The sequence below is a fragment of the Camelus ferus genome, chromosome 12 (assembly GCF_009834535.1).
Source record: "Camelus ferus isolate YT-003-E chromosome 12, BCGSAC_Cfer_1.0, whole genome shotgun sequence".
Lineage (NCBI taxonomy): Eukaryota > Metazoa > Chordata > Mammalia > Artiodactyla > Camelidae > Camelus > Camelus ferus.
Window position 1 is genome coordinate 367,771 of NC_045707.1, and position 24,272 is coordinate 392,042.

Genomic DNA, 24,272 nt, shown 5'->3' on the forward strand with positions numbered 1-24,272 from the left:
ACCCCACAAACAGCCGCTTCATGAAAACACCTCGAATTATTGGACGAGGTGATGGGGTCCTGACTCTTACATGCATGTTATTTCACTTAATCCCCTGGGCTGCTCTCGGGACACTGGGATGATTACACTTAGTTTACAAATGAGGAAACTGAGTCTCAGAGAGATCACACAGCTGGGGTTTCTTCCTGAGCTGCTGACTCTGGTAGGCCTGCGGCACACGGCACAGACGAGCCGCCTCCCTGAATCAGAGGCCACGGGGTGGGAAGGACCCTTAGACAGCATCTATCTCCTCTATTTGTAGATGGGGAAACCGGGACCCAGAGAAGTGAGCTCAGTCTCCTGAAGTCAGCACGCGTCCGCGGTGGCAGCACCGGGACTTGAATGGAAGGTCTTCTGACAGCAGCTTTGCTACTTTTTGTGGCTTCCTTGACTGGTTCGAGGATGATGGCAAGAACAGAGTCCCCTCTCCAGTCCCGTACTCGGATCTCCTGGGGACCCGCCACAAAGGTGACGGGCAAGGGTCCAGCGTCAGTCCCCATGTCAGCTCCATGCTTACTAGCTGCATGACCTTGGCCCAGTGACCTGAGGACTGCCCTGCGGCTCAGTGCACTCTTCCGTACAACAGGTGTTAGTAATGACTCAGAGAACCGTGCTAAGGGCTAAATAAGACAGAACACAACACTCAGCACAGTGACTGACACAAAGGCTGGTCTCAGTGAAATAATGAGCCATTGTTATGACTTGGGGCAGATTTTTTTAAAACCCAAACTAAGTTCCTATTCACCTGGAGGCACTGAACTCACCACTCAGAAGCTGAGTACTAATAAATGATGACACTAACAGCGCTAATAATAACGAGGACACTGCACAAAGGACGCCCATCACCTCTGCTCCTTATGACATCCCAGAAATACCGAGTAAGTAACCAAGATGCTAAGAACCTGGATTCAAACACAGTTTAGCCCAGACTCACACTAGCAATTCACATTTTCTAATACCGTTGTCAATAAGATGACGCGACCAGTACAGGAAACTTGGCTGTGGAAAAGCACTACGCAACCCCGTCTACATGGGTGATGTTAAGACATACAGTCAGTGTAGACATGTGCAGGCAGACCCGTGTTTGACCGATTCTGCACCCACAGCTTCCAAAAGTCTGCAGTGCACAGTAGGTCTACTCAAGACAAGCACAATGACCTGCATTGATGCAGAACTCGAGTGAATTCGGGGGACGTGGGTCTACCAAGAGCAAATGCCTAGAGCGGAGGAGGGGCTGGAGGTGGCTCTTCTATGAATGCGATTCCCTATTGTACCGAGGCCGACTTCATTGGGACATTTCAATGGGATAAGTAGGCAGTTCTGTCTCCTTATTTCCCAGCACAACCATAGTTCTAGAGGAGGCTTTGGATCTGGCCAGGTGCTGGCACTGTAATGCTGTCAAGACTTGGAGGCCCGAGATGCAGGCAATCCTGGATCCATTACTTGTTTTCTGTAGAACCTGGGGCACGTGAGTGACTGTGAACTCCTCTTGCCTAGACTGTGAAATGGGTATGGTGATGCTACCTTTATTTCTCCATCCAACCAATACCTGTGGAGGGTCTCCTAGGTCCCAGAACCCCTTCTGAAAACAGAAATCCTTACCCTCGGGGAGGCTTTATGCTAAGAGAAGACAATAAACAAAGGAAGTAGGTTAAACATATAGGATGATGCGTGACGACAATGATAAAGCAGAGAAAGGCAGGAGGACTCAGGTGCGGGACCTGGGGACATTTGCAACGGGTGGTCAGCAAAAGCTTCTCTGGGAAGGGGATCCTCTGTAAGCAAAGGCGTGCAGGAGGCGAGGGAGCCTGCCACGCTGATACGGGGCCAGAACTCCGTTGGAATCAGCTACAAGTGCAAAGGCCCTGAGCGAGCTGATATATGGCAGGAACCGTGAGCAGCGCTGCCTCCCGGGCTGCGGTGAAAGTTAAACAAGATAATAATCCATTTGAAATATCACATTCATAACAAGTGCTCAATAAATGTTAGCTAGGACTATTAACATTATTCCTGTGGGCACACACAGGCCCCCCACCTACTGGAAAGCGATGCTGGCAGGCAAGGAGGCCGTGGTAACCCTTTGGGGTCTGAACCTTCGCTAATGAACGGGCTATCTGCTCTCCGCCAGCCTGATCTGTTTCGCGGGAGAGGATTTCCTGTAAATTGGATTAGTGGGGCGTGCACTGAGTGCTGGGGAGAATGGAGAACTAAATCCAGCTTTGTGGTGGTGTCAGTCATTTTAAAAGATTGTGCAAAATTATCCCTGGTTCAAGCTTTCCGGCAAGAGTGATCAATGTCCTTCCCTTGATAACTTTTCCAGCGTTCAATAACACAGAAAGAAGGGAAGGGAGAAGGTGGAGCCAACTGCCTTATCCTTTGAAGGAGCTCTTTAAGGCAGGGTGAAGTTCCTCCCCTGGAGACTTATTTCTGCTTCTGTTAAGTGGGGGAGGGGAGGCGTGGTGAACACAGGGCCGGTCGGCAATTCTCCAGGGTGACTTCTCAGGAATCCTGATAACCAAAGAGGACCTCAGATGGATGGACTCCATATTGGGAGGGTGGGAATCAGAAAATAAAGGAATTTGCTGGCTTCCTCGTGTTGCGTTTACGGACATGCAGTCACCCTAAGCTAGGCTTCCTCCCCCCACCTTCGGGCCTTTTTATAATTGGATCTCTTCAAAACCCACTTTGAATCTCTTTAAAATCACAGAATTATACTTTAAAAGGCAAAGAATCAACCAAACCCACAGAAAATGAGATCAGATTTGAGGTTACCAGAGGCAGGGGACACAGGGAGGTACAAACTTCCAGTTGCAAGAAAACGCCACGCTAGGGATGTAATATACAAGATAAACATTGCTAACACTGCGGTATGTCGCATACGAGAGTTGTTAAGAGAGTAAATCCTAAGAGTTCTCGTTCCAAGGAAACATTTTTTTCTTTTTCTTTTATGTTGTATCCATAAGAGATGATGGATGTTCACTAAATGTGTGCTAATCATTTTGTGACGTACGTTAAGTCAAGTCATTATGGTGCACACCCTAAACTGATACAGCGCTATATGTCCATTGTATCTCAATAAAACTAGAATGAAAAATCATGACATTCTGAGTTCTAATTTAGCTAAATAGAATTTGCTCTTTTCCCCTTAGGCTTCCGTCTGCCGCTGACTTGCTCTATTCCTCATCCTCCCCAGCCTCCTCTTTAGATGCCTTCCTGCCTGGACCCTGCGGCACAGCTGGCCACCTCCCACCCCCTCTCCACCTGGAAGCTACTCCCTTGTACTAGTCATCTTGCTGCTCGGCAGTCCCCTTCTAGGTGCTGAGTTCTCCAGGGCAGGGATGGTGTCATCCTTGGAAACACCAGTGCCTTTGGCAGGCCTGGCAGACAGACTCAGAGAATGTTTATGACTGAGTTGATAAATAAATGAATGAATTCAGAAACAAGACAGAGGCCTTGCCCAGAGGCATCTAACAGAAGCTCAATTAATATTTGCTGAATGACTAATTGTCAAATGGGCTCTGATACATGCAAATGAGTTGGTTAAAGACAGAGGTCCTAGAGACAGGGGGGAGCCCAGTTAGCTTGTCCTGGATGGGTGGGGGTGGGGTGGGATAGGGTGGGACCTGTCCAGCCCCCGCTTGTAGCCAGGACAGATCAGGCCAGGAAGTCAAGACGCCACTCTTGTGTTAAATGACTGTCCATCTCCCAGTCATAGCCAAGATGTCACAGACTTGGCAGCGGTAAGTTCTCTCTGGCCTACCTTCTCAGCCCACTTGCTAATACCTTTGGGCCAGAGCAGGAGTTGGAAAGAGCTGGGGTGTGCAGTCAGGCAGACCTGGGTCTGGATCTGGCCTCTGACACTTCCTGGCTGTGTGATGCTGGAACAGTCACTTCACTTCTCTGTTCTCATCTGTGAAATAGGGGCAACAATACAACTCTTTTCTCCAGAGGCAAGTTTCCCTTGGGGATAATTCTACCGTGTACAGAAGTCTGTGGACCTTTTCCTCATACACAGGCTTTTCACTTTAATTATAGCAAGTTTTGGAGTGTACCTGTTGGTGACAGTTCCAAAAAAGGGAGGAAATGGGAGAGTAAGGTGGTAAGATAAACCAGTAGAAGGTTCTGGAACAGCCATGCTCCACACTCCAGAGCCATCTGGACTATCCCACCTGTGTGCTGGAAGGAGCCGTGGGGGCCAGAGAGAGGGGTGGGGAGATGATGCAGACATCTCTGTAAGGAATACTGAATGGCTGATGAAGTCCACTTCGTTCCATCATCTAAGTCACTGCTGGAACACAGAATTAGGCATGTGTCCCTCACTGTCCTACAATCATATGAACATTTGGAGAGAGGATCAGACATGGGTGGGGGGTGACTCTTAGTGTCCAAACCCAGCATAGCAAAGCACCAATAAACAGCTTACTGAAATGCGCGGGGGGGGGGGGGGATGTCCTGTAAAATTTGTACTGAATGAGAAGTGATAAAAAGGAATTAATTATTACTAATTAATAATGTACAAGAGATCACCGAAGTTCTCAGCTGGGGGCGGTCTTTACCACTAAGTTACGGAACAAAACCCAAACTCCAGATCATCCTATCACAGCCCGGGCAGCTCTGGCCTAACTCCCCAGTGTCAAGTTTCCCCTGCCCCTCCCCCTGCGGTCAGTTCCAGAACAAGGCAAACGAGTGCCAATATCGGGGTTAGTTTCCAGGCTCAGCCCGTGGCCAGTTTCAACGTACCCTTCAGGTCTCAGCTGAAACATCACCTCCGCAGAGCGGTCTGTCCCTATGATCCCCACCAGTCCTGGTTAATGACTTTAGGGAGTAATCACAACCTGTAACTCCCTCCTTCACAGGCAGGGCGTGAAGATTTCAACGGATCTCATGCAATTTTGCCCTTCCTTCAATGTCTAGGTTGGAAATTACATCTGCCTACAATTAAGGTGGGTGAAAGTAACCAATATTTACTGAGCACTAGTTCTAGATCAGTGGGTTTTGTGTAATGTTTACAACAGCTTGTTCGATCCTCACAACCGCCTAGTCATGGTATCTTCTTTTTTCCATTTTCCCGGAGCGGAAAGCCAAGTGGCACAGGGAAGATCCTGAGCCCAGTCTGCTGCATTCCCCCAAACACGCACTTTCTGCTAATCTGCAAGCTTTCACTAGGAACTTCTTCTTAAAGGGCCCGATCGTATATATTTTTCGGCCTGGTGACCCAAAAAATCTCTGTTGCACCTACTCAATGTCTGCCATTTTAGCTCCAAAGCAGCCACAGACAAAACAAAAATGGATGGTGTGTCTGTGTGTCAATCAGTCTTCATTGCTGGACACTGAAATTTGAATTTCATGACAGTGTCCAGTGTCACAAAGCATACTTATCTTTGGATTTTTCTCAATTATTAAAAAAATGTAAAAACCCTTCCTCGCTTGAGACAAACAAAAGCAGGTCGTGGCTAAACCTGGCAGGAACCGACCCCTGCCAGAAATAGGTAAACCTTCACAAGGAAGATATTACATCGACCTTGAATAAGATTAAGATTTAAATGTTCCCTCGGTATATTTGGCTGCTGCTCCAACTTGATGATGGGGATGGGTTTTTTTTGTTTTTTTTTTTTGAAGACAAGAGCCATGTTTTCTACTTTTTTTGTTGCCTCCCTTGGGCACAGCTGAAGATGAGCCAGTCTGTACCGTGCTGGGCACATGGTCTGTGCTGAAACAGGGGGGTCCGAGGAGCAAAGAGGCAACGTGGGCTCAGAGATGGGCGGCTGCTCTCAGATAATTGTCTGAGCAGAGACTCCCTGACTCATAGCAGGTCCCACAGGGCTCTGCTAACCGATTTCAGCATCGCTGGTGCCATTCTGATTCAAATACAGCTGCCCTGCTGTGCGGAAATGTCAAATATGCTCTAAAAGGAGATTGGGCAATTGAGGGCTCAGGGGGACAAGGCGGGGGAGGGGGAGGACAGATGTTCCAGCATAAAGGTGGTTTGCCAGGAACAGCTCTCAAGGAGACGGACTGGGAGGCTGGAGTCTCTCTTTCTCTCTATGATGTCACTCACTTTTTTTTTTCTTTTGCAGAGCTCTGTCAGTCCCAGGGAAAGTACAGGATCATAATCCAGGCAACAACAGAGGTGCAAATCAACCACTGGAGGGGCATCCCTGCAGCCCCTCTTCCCTGTGGCCCCAGGGCTTTCTCCATCTGGGAGTTTACGCATCATGATCTCTTGCAATTGCTCTGAAGGTTGTTTTTTTTTAAGGTTTGTTTTATTTAACTTTACTGAGGAATTATTGATACGTAAGATTGTATATAAAGTGTGCAACATGATGATCTGATATACACATACCCTGCAGAGCTATTATCAAGATCAAGGTAATTAATACATTCATCACTTTACATAGTTAAACCAGGTAACTTCCTGAAGGCGTTTAAATCAGTATCTTGAAGAGACATCTGCACACCCACGTTCACTGCAGCATTATTCTCAACCTACACGCCCTTTGAGGTTGAATGGACAAAGAAAATGTGATATATATACACATTTTACATATTATGTAAGATTTTGAAAAATTGTGTAAACCTTTCCAAAAAATGTAGGGAGAACTGAATGAGATAAAGCAGAAAAAGGACTTAGCACAGGGCTTGGCACAAAGTAAATGCTCAATGTCAGTTGGTGATATGAACACAATACTGGGCCCTCGATTCATGGATGGTTATAAAATGGTCCACATGGGCTAAGAAAGTAGGTCCTGTGTTTTGGGGAAGGGGCTGGACAAATCCCCTGCAGCAGGTCTTAGCAACCGCCCTATCAATCTCCAGCACTGCAGCTCTGAGAAGACACCGGCAGGCAGGCAGGCAGGCGTCAGCACTGCGCCCTGTGGTTACCAGCTCTGCTAACTTCTGCGGTCAATTAGCCTCTCTGTGCCTCTTTGGCGCCTCTAAAATGGGGATTACGTGAGCTAATGCACATGAATGCGTGAGTCAAATTGAAGAGATGGGTACTGTGAACTTGAGAGACCTCCAGGGAATCAGATGCCTCTTCTCACCATAAATATGTCTTCAGGGAAACCGTGCACTGAATGAATACTTGATTATTTTCTTTACGGCAGTTAGATTGAGGATCGCACCCTCCCTTCTCTCCCTTCCACTGCAAACGCAACAGCACAGGCATCTGGGTGGCTGGGTCACGGCTCCTGTTAGCTCTGACCATGCCAAGACTTGAGTGAGTGACACCGAAACCATGGGTCAGCAGAGTCGGGGCAGAAACACTGTCAGGAAACTCTTACCCCTTGTGTCCACTAATGGGTCAGGTCAGTTCACTTAGTCCCAGCGCTGAAATGCCAGAGCCAGGTAGAGTTACCCAGAGCAAGAAAAGGGCTCTGCTTCACTTGGCCACTGGTCTGTCATTCACAGCTTCAAAGCCCTGGCTGGACCTCTTAGCCAGAGACCATTTGCCTACGTCGCATAAGGCTAAAACTAGGTTCTGTGTCTGGCGGTTTGTGCTGCTAGAGCAAAATCTCATGGACTATGTAGTTTATGCAACAGAAATTAACTGTCAGAGTTCTGGAAGCTGGAAGTCCAAGATCCAGGTACTTGCACGGTTGCTTTCCAGCGATGAGTTCTCTGCCCAGCGAGCAGAAGGTTACTTTTTCACTGTGATCACATGGTGGAGGAGAGAGCAAGCTCTCTGATGTCTCCTCTTACAAGGGCACTAATCCCACCCCGGGGGCCCCACCCTCCTGACTTCATCTAAACCTCATCACCTCTCAAAGGCCCCGTTTCCAAATACCATCACATTGCGGGGGTCAGGCTTCAACATATAAATTTGGAGGGGTACAATTCAGTCCATAGCAGGTTTCCATTAAGTCATTACTCTGCAAAATACTGATTTTTATGCAACATACAGATTGTGTTCCCAGCACAGTAAACAAATAAGCTAAATACATACACACACATGCACACTTATTTAATTTTAAAACAGTTTACTTTTAAATATTAGTTCTATTTTTACCTATCTGACCTCTGACACATTTGGCATTTTCTAAAACATAAAAATTTAACATTTCTATACTGTTTGATACAGAAGTACCATTTCTTAGAATTCACTGCATCAGCAGAATGTAAAGGATGTTTGTGGGTGGTGTTGCTTATAACTGGTGGGTGGTGGAGAATCTCGGAACAACTAAAAGACCAATTAAGAGGAAATGAAATAAATTATGGTCCATTCATCAAATGGAAAAGAAAACTATGCAGTTCTTAAAAAGAAAAAAGAAAATACTATATGTATCAATGTAAAAGATACCCAACATCTTATCCTTAAGTAAGCAGAGCATAAAATAATTAAAAAGGAGATGCATATACAGAGAGAAACAGGTCATTACACACGTGGAAAGACAAGAGTATACTGCAAACTTGTAACAGTATTTAACTCTGTGGAACGTGATGGAGAAAGGGGTTTTGTATATTTGTATATTTCAGTGGTATATTTTGGTGGTATGCTGATTAAGGTTTAACAGGATCTCTAGACAGAAAAGCCCTGATGTATACGTAGCGTTTGCCCATTTCCATGGTGTAAATACTCCCACCATGGCAGATTTCAAGCTACCAACATAGTGACTGCCAGAACTGGGAAACCACCTGCAGTCGCACGTCATCACGCAGTGCTTCCTGCCCACAGCCACCACAGCAGATGGAAATAAAGTTAAGAGCAGAGATAACAGCAAAATGATTAGGAGGTCATGAGCTTTGAGTATTCCTTTGCTTTCAAAACTATTTAATGGTAAGTTTAGATAATTTGATTTTTAATACTGGCTGTGTTTAACAATCAGACCTCTCCCATTTCTTGAAAGTTCAACAATAGGTTCTCACAATCCCAGGCTATCGCTGCATTTCTACACTATTTGTCCTTTACAACAAATGTGGATAAGGACTGCTGTCAATAGTTTTTTTAATATGTAATTTTTAAAAAACGTCCTATCTTTAGCAGTCATCTAACAATGTTAGAACACCTGGCAAAGTCTATAATGGAATTTTTTGTTTTTGTTTTGTTTTGTCTTTTTTTTTGGTGGTGGTGGGGCGATGGAAGTAATCATGTTTATTTTTATTGGAGGTACTGGGGATTGAATCCAGAACCTTGTGTATGCTAAGCATGCACTCTACCACTTGACCTATACCCTCCCCTCCCCCATAATGGAATTTTAAAAGCAACTGGACCACTCTTTCTGAAGGGTCTACTGTGTGCCAACTTCTGCAAAAAGAGCTACAGTTTAACTGCAGGCACTTAATACACTTCTATATGGACTTTTTATGCATATACATTAAATGTGTACCTTACGATACCTCCACTTGTCCCCTGAAACACTCCGACCTACGTATCAAGCCTTGAGGCTTTTTGAAACTGCTCACCAGCCTCTCAACATGAAGACAAAGTGAGCCCCATGGATGAAGGAGGGTGCCCATCATAGGCTTCGGGGAGAAGAGGTTTCTGGCTGCAGGAATGAGGAATGGCTGGGAGGGGCAGGTGGTAGCACTTTATTAACAAAGTGGCAGCAGCACTGATGACACGTGCGCTCACGTGTTACAAAGATGCTGCCGCCGACCATTTTGTTCCCCTTTACAGTATCTGTACCTTTCATCTGATTAGCAAAATTGTGACATTTCAGGAAAGTCATTTATGCCAGACTGGATGACTGTGTACCTGCAAAATTCACATGTGGAACCCCCAGTGTGATGGTATTAGGGGGTGGGGCCTTTAGGAGGTACTTGGGTCATTCAGATGGAGCCCTCATGAACGGAATCAGTGCCCTTATCCAAGAGACCCCACAGAGCTCCCCAGCCCCTTCCACCATGTGAGAACACAGCAAGAAAAGTGCCGTCCACGAACCAGGAGTGAGCTCTCACCAGACCTCGATCTTGGACTTCAGTCCCTGGAAGTGTGAGGAATGCATTTCCGTGGTTTACAAGCCCCCAGCCTATCGCATTCTGCCAGGGCAGCTTGGAGGGGCTACGACAGCATCCTGACTCTCAGTTCACAGGAGAGGATGCCGGGGCTTGGAGAGGTGGCTTGACTGCCTTAAGTCCAGGATGCACAGCCGTCAGGGACAAACCCAGGGGGAGCGGCCAGTGTTTAGTTTTCCAGTCTGACAGATGCGGCTGCTCTAGCTCACCTGGACAGCTGTGGGGCAGGCCCAGCTCGGTGGGAAAGTTTTGTTTTTGCTTTCAGTTTCTTTTTGTTTCACTTTTCACCTGTCCAGCATGCAGAAGCCTTGTGATTTACTTAGCAAAGAGGGAGGACAATCTTGAGACTATTGTCAGAACTACCCAGGAAATAGAATTGCTTATACGAAAAACAGTTCACATGAAAAGGTCTCAGAGGGAGGGAAGAAGCTGGGAGCAGTCTCCTTGCACTTAGGGACATTCTCTCCCACGAGACCGGGTGGGGAAGTGGGAACGAGGACGGGGGACTCTTCTAGAACAGTGGCTTTGGCTCCGGAGGGCGGTGACCTTGCCATCTTTTCAGTATGCAGCTGGGAAAACTCCTGAGCAGCTAAGTTTAGTTAATTAGAGGCCACCCACCAAGTCCGATGAGCAGGGGGAAACTCGCACTTGGCTGCCTCGTCAGGGTCCATCAGGCGACCCAGTGCCACTGAGGGCAGTGCGGTGGGAGAGGTGCCCTGGGCCTGCTGATGGAGCTTTTGCATCGTGTTTGAATAGTGTGCACCTCTTGGCTCAGGGACAAGACATAAATGGAGACAATAACAAGGGAAGAGGATGCTGGATGAGGGTGGTTTCTCCCTGAGGCCAGGAGTGCAGCCATGCATTGCTTAAACCCCCGCTGCTGCTGGATAAAGCTGAACTGCCTCTCTGGCACCCAGACCTTGACCTGTCCAGCTCCCAGCCTCACTGCTTACCTGGCACGCACCTCCGCTCCATCTCTACGGCTGTGCCAGGAGTCTTAACTACCATTTCCTGAGGGCTTCCTGGTTTCCAGGTATTTCCATTTACTTAATCTTTCCAGCAATCCTGTGAGTCTGTATTGACACATCTATGTTACAGATGAGGAAAGTCAGGTCAAAAAACTCCAAAAGAATAAACAAATGGAAAACCTAAAACAAAGATGAAGCGATCTGTCCAAGGCCACCCACTCTCCTAGGCAGGAGGGAGGCAGAGTTTGGGCACTTCAGCACGCCCTGTATCCCAGGCCTAGACTCCACACGTGATTAAACTAAATGGACAAACTATCTGTTGTCTCTTGACCCTGCCAAGTATTTCCACCCCTCCTGCTTTGTTGTCTTGGAACATCCAACCCACCCTCCCCACCTGCAGCCCTCCTGGCTCTGATACCCTTCTCAGTGGTTCCAAGCAGACCTCCACACCCTAGCTCTCCTTTTGTGGACGTGCCCCTCCATCACAGCAGCTGGCCGCATTGCACGTAATTGTCCGTAATCTCTGATCTTTGAGTCTACGGTGGACCCCCTGCAGGGGGCCGGGGCTGATGGTGGTGCCAGCAGAGACTACATCTTATTTTCAATTTCTACTCATGGTGCAGGGCCCCATGGCAGGTGGCTGGTACCTGCTGAGGGCTTGGCCTGCTGAGTAGGCAACACTGTAAGACTCGGGAATACAGAATGTTTCCCACGAGCAGCTTCCCCCAGCTCTCTGCCACGCCCAGAAAGGCAGTGGTGCAGAAAGCTGGAACTCACGTATTCATTCAACAATTACTTATTGAGAGCTTTGCATGTTGATGGGGACTTAGGAGTAAACAAAGCAAGATCCTTGCCCTTAAGGAGACTGGTCTTGGTGGGGAAAGACAGAGAGGTGTGTTTCCTCTTGCTACCACAACAAATTACCTTAGTAGCTTAAAACATATCAATTTATTATTTCACAGTTGTATAGGTCAGAAATCTAGGGGCTGGGCTGGGTTCTCTGCTTAGACTCTCACAAGGTCAAAATCAAGGTGTCAGCCAGCCTGGATATTATCTGGAGGCTCTGGGTGAGAATCCAGTCCAAGCTCATCCGGTTGTTGGCAGAATTCAGTTCCTCGCGGCTGTAGGACTGAGCTCCCCACCTTCTTGCTGACTGTCAGCTGGGAGGCTTTACTGGCTCCTAAAGGCCACCTGCATTCCTCGTCACTCTGTCTTCTCCGTCTCCACACTAGTAACAGCACAGTGAGTCTCCCTCGTACTTCCAACTGACTTCCCCTCTGCCACAGCCTGTTCTGCTTTCAGACAGAGGATGCTCTCTGCCTTTAGGGAGTCCTGTGATTAGACTGGGCCCATCGGATAATCCAAGATTATCTCCCTATTTTAGGGTCCATAATTACAGCTGCAAAGTCTCTTTTGCCACATAATATAACATAATCTCAGGTTCCAGGGATTAAGGTGTGGACATCTTGGGCGGGGGGCGGGGTGGGCATTCTGCCTACCAAATAGGCAGCAGGAGAATCAACAACATTTTATTTAATTTTTACATGTGATATTTTTATTTGATTCATATGTTTTATGATGTTGATGGGAAGTGCCATGAAGAATAATAAATCAGAGGAGGGGGACTGAGGGTGCTACTTTGGATCAGACGGTCCGGGAAGCCCACTGTGAGGACATGACACCTGAGCAGACTGGAGGAAGTAACATGATTGGGGGTTGGAGCAGCTGGCAGAGGCCTGAAGCCTGGGGTGGGAATGCAACAGTCAGGAGGCGAGCACGGCTGAACAGGGTGCCCAGGGAAGAGTAGGGGCCACGAGGGACCACGTGTCTGGAGAATTTAGCCAAGACCAGCCCAGGAGGACTCTTTTTCCAGGATGCTGTGCTTTGCCCGGATGCACTCCGGGCTACAAGTGGCTTTTACAAACCCTAGAGCTGAGGCAGGAGAACAGGACAAGATGCAAGGCCCTAAAGCATGTTAATTGAGTCAGAGAGTTCACAGGGCATGCAGGGAAGAATCTGATGGCGTTCTGACTCTGAACACTTGGAGAATCCAATAAATGCGTACAGAGCGTCGGTGAGGGGTTAATCACCTGCGGCTTGGCGAAGGCCCGTTTGATGTCTCTGAGCAGGGGGTCGGGGGTATGACCATGTGAGAGGAATGCAGACATCCAGGTCCACTCCTGCTCGGGGATCTCTGCACTTCCCCCCCTCTGCCTAGGATGCAACTGTTCTGGATCTCAGCCTGGCTGCCAACTCCCCTTCCATCAGCACTCAAGTGTTATTCTCTCAGAAAACCCTTCTGTAAAAAATGGCTCTTTCTAGAAGACTCCGATTCCCTGCCATGCTTCCCAGCCATCACATTTTGTCAGGGTTTCCCAGACTCAGAACTACTGATGTTTTGGGCTGGGAAGTTCTTCACTGTAGGAGACTCTCCTGCTCATTGCAGGATGGGTGGCAGCCTCCCTGGCTTCTACTCACTAAATGCCAGTAGCATCTCCCTGGTTATGATAACTAAAAATGTCTCCGGACACTGCCAGCGTCCCCTGGGGCACCAAATCTGCCACCGCTGTTCTGCTACTGTCTTCAAAACACCATCTTCCAAAATTATTCATTTCATTCAACAACAAATACTTACTCATTGCCTAACATACGCCAGACATGATTCTAGGTACAGGAGACAAAGCGGGAAAATTGACTGACAGAATTATAACCTCTGAGGAACTTATCCTCATGGAAAGAAACAGAAAATTAAGAAGAAAATGGGCAAACTGATCTTAGGTCAGATGGCGATGATCTTATGGTCGGATGGAGAAGAATGAGGCAGGGAAGGGGGCAGAGCGAGGCTGTAGCTTGGAGACTGAGAGGCTCACAGGTTTAAATAGGTGAGTTCTAGGCACAGCAGGGAAGAAAGAATGGCTGGAGCCGGGTGAGTGCGGGAGCCCAGGAGGAGATGGTACCACAGGACACGGGGAAAACGGCTTCTCTCCCACAACAACAAGGACCTCCCATGAACAGGGCTCCTTTTTGTCTTGGTCAGTGGCATCCCAGGGCCTAGAAAGGTGCCTGGTGAATATGTGCCTAATGAATGGACAAGTGGATGGTGAGCGCTGGGAGGGAGTGCTCAGCCCTGGGGGTCCTCACCGGACAAAAGACAGAGTTACTGTCAAAAACGCCGAACAGCCCCACCTGTCCGCCCTGCCTGTGAACCTCAAACATGAAAGGAAAGAGAAAGTACTAACAGCGGACATGTGTTGACCTAGACATTGTCCCAAGTACTTTTCAAATCCGATCTCATTTCTTCTTCAAAGCAACCCTTTTTAGAGGGAAACCCTTCTTGTCCTGATACGGTAACTAAAGAAAAGACTGCTAGTTGCCCAGAATCCTGGAGCCGGGACTCGAACCCAGGATAGTTCACCTCCAGAACATAAGTGATGCTGTCTGTTAATAGGAAAAACGAAACAGGAGCTCCCAGGGCACAGAGGGACCAACACTGTAAGAGGCTGAACTTCCTGTAGTCTCTTTTTCTACCTTTTAACAGATGACAACAGGCAACTGCTGCGGCATTTCCTGAGTGTGACTACATGCCCACTCTTGTCTTACCACATTAAATGTACTCTCTTACCTTGCTGACCTATAGCAATCCTCCGTGAGGTAGAAACCCCAGCCATCTCCATTCCATATATGAATAAACTGGGGCTCAGAGAATCAGAGAGGTGCAGGGAACCAGAAGAGAAGACTGGGAGGCACCGTTTGCTTTCTTTCCCCTAGATAGCTAAGGGGTCGTCAGGTGGACGAGGGAGCAGATTTATTCCATGTGAACCCACAAGGGCCAACAGAGACTCTGGTTCAGGACAGGAAGTGGACAAGCTTTGGATAAAATCACCGAACTTTAGAAAAAAGTTAAGTGGGGATTCCTGAAAATTTGACTTACCCTATGATCTAGCAGTATCTGTAGGAAACTCTAATTCAAAAAGATACGTGCACCCCAGTATCCACAGCAGCACTGTATTCAAGAGGCAAGACTATGGAAGAAACCTGAATGTCCATCGACAGATGACTGGATAAAGAAGTTGTGGTACGTACACAAACACACACACACACACACAGAATGGAATGCTACTCAGCCCTAAAAAAGAATGAAATAATGCCAATTGCAGCAACATGGATGGACCTGGAGATCATTATACTAAGTGATGGAAACCAGAAAGAGAAAAATGGAGTATGATATCATTTATATATGGAATCCCAAAAAGTGACACAAATGAACTTATTTACAAAACAGAAACAGACTCACAGACATAGAAAACAAACTTACGGTTACCAGGGGGAAGAGGGGAGAGTGGAGGGATAAATTGGGGGTCTGAGATTTGCAGATACTAACTACTATATATAAAATAGATAAACAACAGGGTCCTACTGGGTAACACAGGGAACTATACCCAATATCTTGTAATAACCTATAATGAAAAAGAATATGAAAAGGAATATATATACGTACATATAACTGAATCACTATACTGTACACCGGAAATTAACACAACATTGTAAACTGATCATCCTTCAATTAAAATTAAAAAAGTTAAGCAGAGAGAAGTAGCTGGACGGGAGGACAGCTGAGTAGACTTCGGGCAGACTGAATCCTCCCCGGGAGCAGGGAGCACTCTCTTAGGCACTGACCCCAAATTCCAGAGGGCTCTTGGGCACGTCATGGCTTTGCATGTGAGTCAGCCTGCTGGACGTCTGCCTTGGATTCATGACTCTCGGGGCGGACAGAACCCCTTCTCAGGACTGACCAGCACGATGAAGGGTATTCCTGCCCCTCGCATGGGGCCCCCTGGACATCCATGTTATACTTGTATATAATTGTTACAACTAGCTGAGCCTGGGAAAAATACTACTTACAAAACAATGTGCTTTCTTTGGGGCATGATTTAATAGACACTGAACTTGGAATACAAATCAAGAAGAGATGGTACTTCCTGCTAGAGTTGTTCACTAGTTTGGAAAACGTCTCACAGACAGCAAACACCGCTCATGGAATTTGTTCTGCCAGTCTCCCATCAGGACCGTCCTGCTTGGCAGCAGTCACACTGCAGACGGCTCTGTCCCAAACACAGGCACAGAAGCACCCACCACTTCATTCACTGCATTATGTCTTCGACTGCAGCCGGGAGTGAGCAATGACATGCTGTGGCCAATATATTTTCTAGTAAATTAATTTCCTTTTTTTTTCTTTATATCAGAGCACAGGCACCTTATTGATTTTTTTTTTTTGAAATTACATTGGTAAACAGTGTCACACAGGTAATCTTTGAATTTTATTCCAGGATTATAAAAGAGGCACTCCAAACATGTTAGCAAAAAACGGGGCAAGGCCACTGGCTGAATGAACAGAAGGCATTTTCATTATTTTTGCGGTTGACCTTAAGTTGAGAACTCAAATGAAGTCAAAGAAAATGACACAAAGATTGGCCTCCCTAAGATAAAACTCACCATAGATAAAGTCTGTGTTTTTAGGCTCAGTAAATCTACCACAGGAGTGTGGAATGGGGAACCTTCAGCTGGACGGTCATGCAAAGAGTTTTCAGCTGAACTCAAGTTCAGTTGGAGCTTGATGGGCAAACGAGCACGAAAGCCGGTCTAGGAGGCTAGTGTGCATCAGAACACGTAGGGAGCGTGTTTAAAATACGGTTACCTGGCCTCGTCTTTAAAGACTCAGATTCGGTCTCTTGGGGTTGGGGCCAGAAGCATGACATCTTAAACAGGCATTTTAAGTGATGCAGAAAAGTGGGCAGAAGTGTCCAGGTGGAGGCGTGAGACCCTCGTAGTTTGATAAGAGCCAGAGTATGTCATTCAGGTTGGAAAGGTTTGGAGGGTTGCTGGCTGGTGACCGGCTTCAGATACATAACGACACGTAGGATGCTGATTAAGAAAGTGCAATGATATGGTGTGTACATCCTTACAGTAGAAAAATGAATGAGAAGCTACGGTACAAAAGAGAGTAGACACTTCTGTTCAGTGTGGTGTCAGATGAACTGTTCCTAGAGTAGCGAGCATCTTCCATAGGGATTATTCTACAAACTCTTTATTTAAATATTTCTAAGCCAAGGGCTTGGGATACAGAGCTCAAAAAGTGATAACCCCCGACCCCAGAATTAATGTACGGGCAGTTCTTCCTAAACTTGTTTCAAGGATCAAGTTAAGAGTGGGGAATGCTACTGGGTTTAACAGCTTTACTTCTGGGCTTTCCAGGATCTCTAATATGCCAACACGCACTTTGAATCTCCAAGGGAGAGATGCAATATGCAGATTTCTCAACCTTTTCTGTCCCCAGTTTCTGATCACGTATTCCCATCTCCTGCGATGTCCTCTAGAATTCATCCAGAAAATGCTGGTCCAGGGAGGGTGACTGCAGGGCTAACGTTCAACTCCGCATCTCAACCATGCTAGAGGCTCAAGTTGTACTGAACTTATTTGTAGACATGCAAATTCTCCTCTCCTAGACAATCATCTTCTTGAAGGAAGGTTCTTGGGATCACATTTTAAAAAATCATTTTTTTACCCCAAATAACAGGCAGTTCGTAGCATGTGCTGAATGAACAAACTACATTTCAGTCTGGTTGATCCGGACGTAATTCTTACAGGCGGAAATCATCCAGTCACAGTACGCCTTCAGAGCATGAAGAGATCTTAGTTCTTGGCCCAAGAGACAAGGAAGGCTCGGGGAAATGAAAACATTTGTCCAGGGTTGCAGAAGGCTGGGTGTCAGAGGCAGGGCCGAGGGCGGGCCTCCACCCGACACTTGGAGTTACCCCACTAAAGCTATTTCCTTAACAGTTCTTCAGCAAGTTGTCCAAAGTTGGCCCCTTTAATCCCCCTATAGAATTCGCCACAGTGTCTGACTTTACCATGAATTACCTTCCACTTACTTCTTCATGGCCCCGTTTGCTCAAACCTCAGAGGTGAGTCAGTCCTTGAATGTCCCAATTTTGTTGTTCTGCAGATAAGGATTCCTAGAGAAACTCTCTCTCCCTCCCTGGAGAGCCAGGTCTCCATCTGCCTGTCTCTGGCCTAATTTGGGGACTGAAAAGGAACAGGATGCATTTTCTTTTTAAATTGTTTCTTAAAAAGCATCCTCTGGTTAATATCATGTCCTGAATGTGTCTCAGGGAGGAGGCAGCCTCTCCTTGAGAAGCCCCCGGGATCCAGCACGAGCAAACCTCTCCTGAACTCGCCATCTTCCCCCTTCTGACCTGCCTTCCCGCACTCGTTCTCCAAACACCTGCTGCTGTCAGCGCTCCCCACCCCCTTCTCTTCTGTGCTGCTGTTTGTTTTTAAGATATTCGCCGTCAGCATATGACCTGAAGTAGGTTGAATCTTTCTGAGACTGTCATCATCTTGGTTTTGTTTGTTTATTTGTTTAAAGTCCTGCAGACAGCTGAGTGCTGCGTGAATGACAGCTGCTCGCACCAGGACACGATACATTGACAGAATGGTCGGGAATGGACACCTCTCTGTGCAAGAATGTGGGAGTTACCCTTTATTTCACCTGAACGGAGATGGCAAGGACCCTGTTCTGGCATCTGCCAGGTGGTTCACAGCTGCTGTGGCTTACCAGCTCCCTTAATACGGAATTAAGTTGTAAACTGCTCCAGAAAGACGGGAGTTGGGTGAGTGGGCGAGGTGGGCAGATCTCTGATCTTTTAGGGCCCTGTGGGCTGCGTGCAAGCAGACTGGGAAAGAAAAACAAAGAAGAGGGGGAAACTGGCTGGCTCTTTGAAGGTGAATGTCTACCATCCAAGATAATTCTAGCAATTAACCAAGATGATGCACTGGGAGGTACCTAGAAGGGTGCCTGGTGAATGCAGCTGAATCTGGTAAATGGGGCTGAATCTGAATTTCTTGAAAACTGGTTCTCAGCTAAGCTGTGGTTAGGAGGAGAAAGAAAAACAATAACCAACTTCCAAAAGCACTTAGGTTTACCAGTGCCCTGTAGCTACACCACCACGTGGGAGCCTCACCGCGGGCTCGGGGAGGACCACCATTCCCAGATTACAGATGAAGAACCCAGGGCTTGACACTTGAGCAGCTTCCCAGAGGCACAAGGCGGAAAAGCGACTGGTCATGAAGGCAGAGCCTCCAAGTCAAACATTTCATGCTTTTTCTGGGGATTTTCAAAGTAGAACACGGCTGATAGACACACTAAATTTGTCATTTTTTTTGCATCTAAAATAATATGAAAAGTTAACATTTTCCAGGTAGTGGAGAGAGAAAAACTGCAAGGTGGCTGCATTATATTTGGGGAAAAGCAAAATACGTACTGGTTCTTTCTGACCCTAGGGCTGAGGAAGCCTTAGCAAACCCTAGGCAATCAGGTCGCCACCGTTTTTAAAGCAGGTGGATTCCATTGCCTGATAGACTGAGCGGCAGAAAAATGCAACAGGGACACAGGCTAAGCTCATTAAACAGGTGACCTTGCTAATCCTCGCACGCTGGGTGCCGGTGTTATTTAACTCATTTCACAAGGGAGAGGAGCAAGTTTCAAGGAGGTGAAGCGACTTGGACCCAGGAGACTAAATGGCTGAATTGCAACCTAACCTGGACCTGCTTCGGTTTCCTAGCACCAAGCTCAAGGCTCCACATGGGGCTTGGCTGGACATACCCCTTCTGGAGGCTTGAGATGCTCTGGGATTTAGGGGGCAGGTTCCCTCCAGGGCCGTCCTCGATGCCCCTGAGAATCTAAGCGTCTGGATGACTCATCCACGGATCAGGGCGCAATCCTCAGTCTTAAAATAACAAATCCCCATCGTGAAAGCCAATGCATTTTGATGTCGCATAAATCCTTTCCTAATGATCATTTGGTGTCACTGGCTTATTTAAACGGACACATCCCTTCTAACAGGGCTCTTTCCTATCTGCTCTGCCCTTTTAGAAGCAGCAAGGGAGGTAACTCACGGCCTTGGCATATCGAGTAGGAGCTGGAGAGGGTCGAGGTCCCTGTACGTCTCCTGACCTCACGTGCTGAGACGAGGAGTAGCGGGAGGGGACGTGCCATTTAGGTCATAATAAATTCCCTAGCGTGCTCCATTTTTCTTCCATCTGCAAACCCGGATTGATGACCGGCGGTTTTTGTCTGACGCAGATAACCATGACCCCAGTGCTGTGTCCTGGAGGCACTGCGGTTTATCTCCACGTGACATTTTCTTTCATTCTATATTGCAGAAGATGGGAACTAAACACACACCAGGGTTTACCTGAGATGCCCCTTCTCTCCCACCCGACAAACATGAGTGTCTCTGGCTTACGAAAGCCTGGAGTGGATGTGCCAGAATCTGGGCACAGGAGATCAACGCGGGGTGGTCATTTACTGATCAAAGGGGACACAGGGAGCCCTCCCACTGGCCCCGGTGGGCCCCTAAAGGGTCCAACCTCAAATGCACTGAAAAAACAGTTCCTGGGGAAGCTGGCTGGAATGGGAAACAGGTGCCACGTTTCATCAGAGCAGAGCCTTGGACCTTCTGCTCCAGAAACATCTGGAGGCTTCCTATAGGGCAGAATCCTGGGCCCCTGCCCAGACGTTTCAAGGGGCAGAGTCCAGGATTCCACAGTTTTAAAAAGTATTCTTGAAAGCCACTCAAGTGCAAGCTAGGAAGGTTAGTAGTTAACAGCAGCCTTACTTTTCAGATGACAACTCTCTAAGCTTGAGCATCCTGGGTATAAAACAGAGACAAGAATCGCACCTGCCTCAAGAGGTAAGATTACCACCTTGAATGCACCCAGCACAGTGCCTGGCCAGCCCTTAGCTGGTATGCAGAGGCACTGCCTTACCCATAATTAAGACACAGAAATACCTCCAAACCGGCTAATCAGAGCTGCTGCTCTGAGCCCCTGAACTCAGGCACTCCCCAGAGCTCCCCTCCATCCAGCAACTCAAGGGTTAAGGCCCAGCCCAGCAGGGGAGCCTCGGGGATGCAGCTGTGGGTCTACTAAGGGCTGGTGGTTAAAATTCTTCAACTGCAACCTCTACAGGCTTCCAGTAATGCCTGGTAGGCATTGCGGGGAAGAATTACATCCCATGAGGCACGCCTGGATGTTCTGTCCAATATCAGCATGTCCACCAACTCAAAGGCCGGCCTTCAATACAGGGCTCCCTGACCTCTGGCTGCTCAGGACCTTGACCTGGACCTTTCTTTCCTTGTCTGATTCCAGCTTTGACCCCATTTGGACCGGATCTCTGAACTTTCCCTTCTGGAAGTTTGACTCTCATCCTTTTTCCTGCGGCCTCTGGGGCCCTGTGTTTGCGTCTGACTTCTGGGGAATCCGACCCTCAGCTCTCAGAGGTGACTCTTTGGCTCTTCCTACTATAGAATGACCTTAGCCTCCAGGACAGGCTGCTACCTGTCACCTTCAGGTGGTGCCATCCCCAGAGCCCTGCTCCAACCCAGTACCACCGGTCTCAGGTGCCAAGTTCCAGCCCTTCTTGGCCTCACCTACCCTACGGCTCCCTGAGCTCCAATTCTAGTCCTGATACAGATCACAGGTCTGCATCCTTTGAGAACAGGGTATGAAAGAAGTGGCAAAGAGGATGGAGGGGAAGAGGCAGGATCGAGAGGCAAAGGTAGGGATCAAAGGTGGAGGTCAAGGGTAGACAGTGGTGGGACCCGAGCCTACAGAGAGGGAGGTAGTTCTAGTTTCACTGTTTCTCTGCTCCATGAGGTCATGGGCTGTGTCTGGGGCACTAGTATAGAGCCCAGTGCACAGGAAGCATCAGACAGGCAGGAGATGAACAAAGAATGAATGAATGAATGAAGGATGGTATCAAGAGAGAAAGAAAAGAGGAGATACACATTTGAAGTAGCAACAAGGTAGAAAATAGATCTGACTTCAGACACATGGTGTTTAGGGGCTGTGGTACGCCATAGTGCCAGTTACCAAATATTTCTGCCTTCTCTCCTTTCAGGGACATGGTAGAGTTGCACTTGGCCACACCCATTAAAGGTGGGCATGACCACATGACATGCTTTAGCCAATGAACTGTTAGCAGAATTTATGTCATTCTGACCCGAAACTTTAAGAGTCAATAGCGGATGACTGGATAAAAAAGTCCTCAGACACACACACATATATACAATGGAATACTACTCAGCCATAAAAAAGAATGAAATAATGCCATTTGCAGCAACATGGATGGACCTGGAGAATGTCATACAAGTGAAGTAAGCCAGAAAAAGAAAGAAAAAAACCATATGATATGACTTACATGTGCAATCTTTAAAAAATGAGACAAATGAACTTACTTACAAAACAGAAACAGACTTACAGACATAGAAAACAATCTTATGGTTACTGAGGGGAAAAGGGGTGGGAAGAGATAAACTGGGAATTTGAGATTTGCAGATATTAACTCCTATATATAAAATAGATAAACAACAAGTTTCTACTGGATAGCATAGGGAACTATATTCAATATCTCTTAGTAACCTATAATGAAAAAGAATATGAAAATGAATATATGTATGTACATGTATGACTGAAATATTATGCTGTACACCAGAAATTTACACATTGTAAACTGACTACACTTCCATTAAAAAAAAAAAGTCAATAGGACATTGGCTACTTTCCTCCCTATACAAAGAAGACGAATCCTGACTGTTCATGGTGCACGCAGATCCTGGGGACCTAAAAGGGGCAGAATGATCTCTAGGAGTCAAGCAACCTACAGGGCATACTCGCAAAGACGCTCAGTGGATCTGGGACTGAAGGTCGGTCAGGGGAGGGGCTTTCTGGTGAGAATGGCACCGACTGCCAGGCCCAGTACCTATATGCCTGTAGCTGCAGCTCTAAGCAAGAACCAGAAGGCCAACAGCCTATGTACCGTCCACCGCAGAACTCAGGCAACCAGGCGGCCTTCTCCCACGCTGTGGCCCACCGCCTCTCCCCAAGGAAGGAGCACTGAGTCCTCACATCGCTCTTTGCAACCCCCACCCCCTCCCCAGCAAGCCACCCTCAGGACTCACCTGTGTTGTAGCCCCTCCCAAGGGCAGGCCAAGGCCGGTGATTTTTCCACAGGTTTCCAAGGTACCAATCACTCTGGTTCTCTACCAGGCCCAGGACCTGCTGACCTGTGAAGTACAGAGGATGCAGAGGTCTTAAAAGAAGCCCAGCCACGTGGAACAGTGAGTACTGAACAGGAGCCGTGACAACAGCAAGTCATCATAACACAGCTTTCGTTATTGGGAGCTTTTACGACGCGCCAGGCCCTGACCTAAGCGCATACTTTGTATTAATGTGTTTAATTCTCACACTTAGGCAGCCCACCTATTTTCATTATCCCCATTTTACAGAGAAGAAATGGCGGTTGCCCAGGGTAGTTAGTTAACTTGCCCAAGGCCACCCAGTTAATCTGTGATAAAGCCAGAATCCCAAACCATCCATCCATCCATCTATCCCTCCCTCCCTCCCTCAACTCATGCAACATATTTATTTACTGACACAGTCTTCTTCAAATGTTCCAGTTCACTATTTCCTAATGTATAGTAATTTATTGGCTTTCGGAGCATGAGCGGAGATAATTTTCCCACTCAGCGAGGAAGAAAGGACCCCTGGTTAACGAGAAGGGAGCACCCAGAGAAGAGCCACCTTCCCGCAGCGTTTTTACTCTCACGTCCACTTCATCTCGTGCCAAGAAGCATCATCTCAAGGCAGGAGTGTTTTCTAGGGGAACAACTGCTTCTGTGTCCCCAGAGCTCAGCTTTGACGTTGGCCTCACTCTCTCGTGTACTGAGGCCAACGTCGAAGGTATGAGTCAGGCCTCTCGGTCAATTTCTTAGCATCTCAGCACCTCGGGTGAGTGAGCCACTCACCCCAATTTCTTAGAGCGTTAATGTTTCTGGGCTCAGGACTTCTAAGTAGGGCAAGAAGGCATCAGAATCAACTATCTTCCGTTAAGACAACCCTGTCATGCCAGGTGCAGGAGGCATTTCTTGCAACTATTATCAACAGCATTTTACAGAGTAGGACACTGAGGCTCTCGTAGGACTGTGATTTACATAACTAGTGGTGGAGCCAGGGGATGAATCTACACTTATCTGACACCCAGATCCTTTCCACCGTCTCAAAGCATTATTGCTTACCTATATGACAAATGTTTAAGGTAGAAGTTATAAATACATATTTTACAGGAAGAGAAACCAAGGCTCAAAGTTTAAACAACTTGTTAAAGGTCACAGGACTAACAGTCATTGTCATCCACAGCTAACTGATGCCTTCTGGAGCTCAGATCCTTACACCGTTGGCCAGCCTGAGAAA

General features: G+C 47.4%; 1 protein-coding gene across 5 annotated transcripts in view; it reads right to left on the bottom strand.

Annotated features, from left to right (window-relative positions):
• Positions 1-24,272, bottom strand: part of LARGE1 (LARGE xylosyl- and glucuronyltransferase 1) — a 491,672-nt gene that overhangs the window by 84,883 nt on the left and 382,517 nt on the right. For all 5 annotated transcript variants that reach the window (XM_032492096.1, XM_032492097.1, XM_032492099.1 and 2 more), the window contains exon 7: positions 22,982-23,086. In XM_032492096.1, coding sequence (XP_032347987.1) covers positions 22,982-23,086 — 105 coding nt within the window. The remainder of the gene's footprint in view (positions 1-22,981; positions 23,087-24,272) is intronic.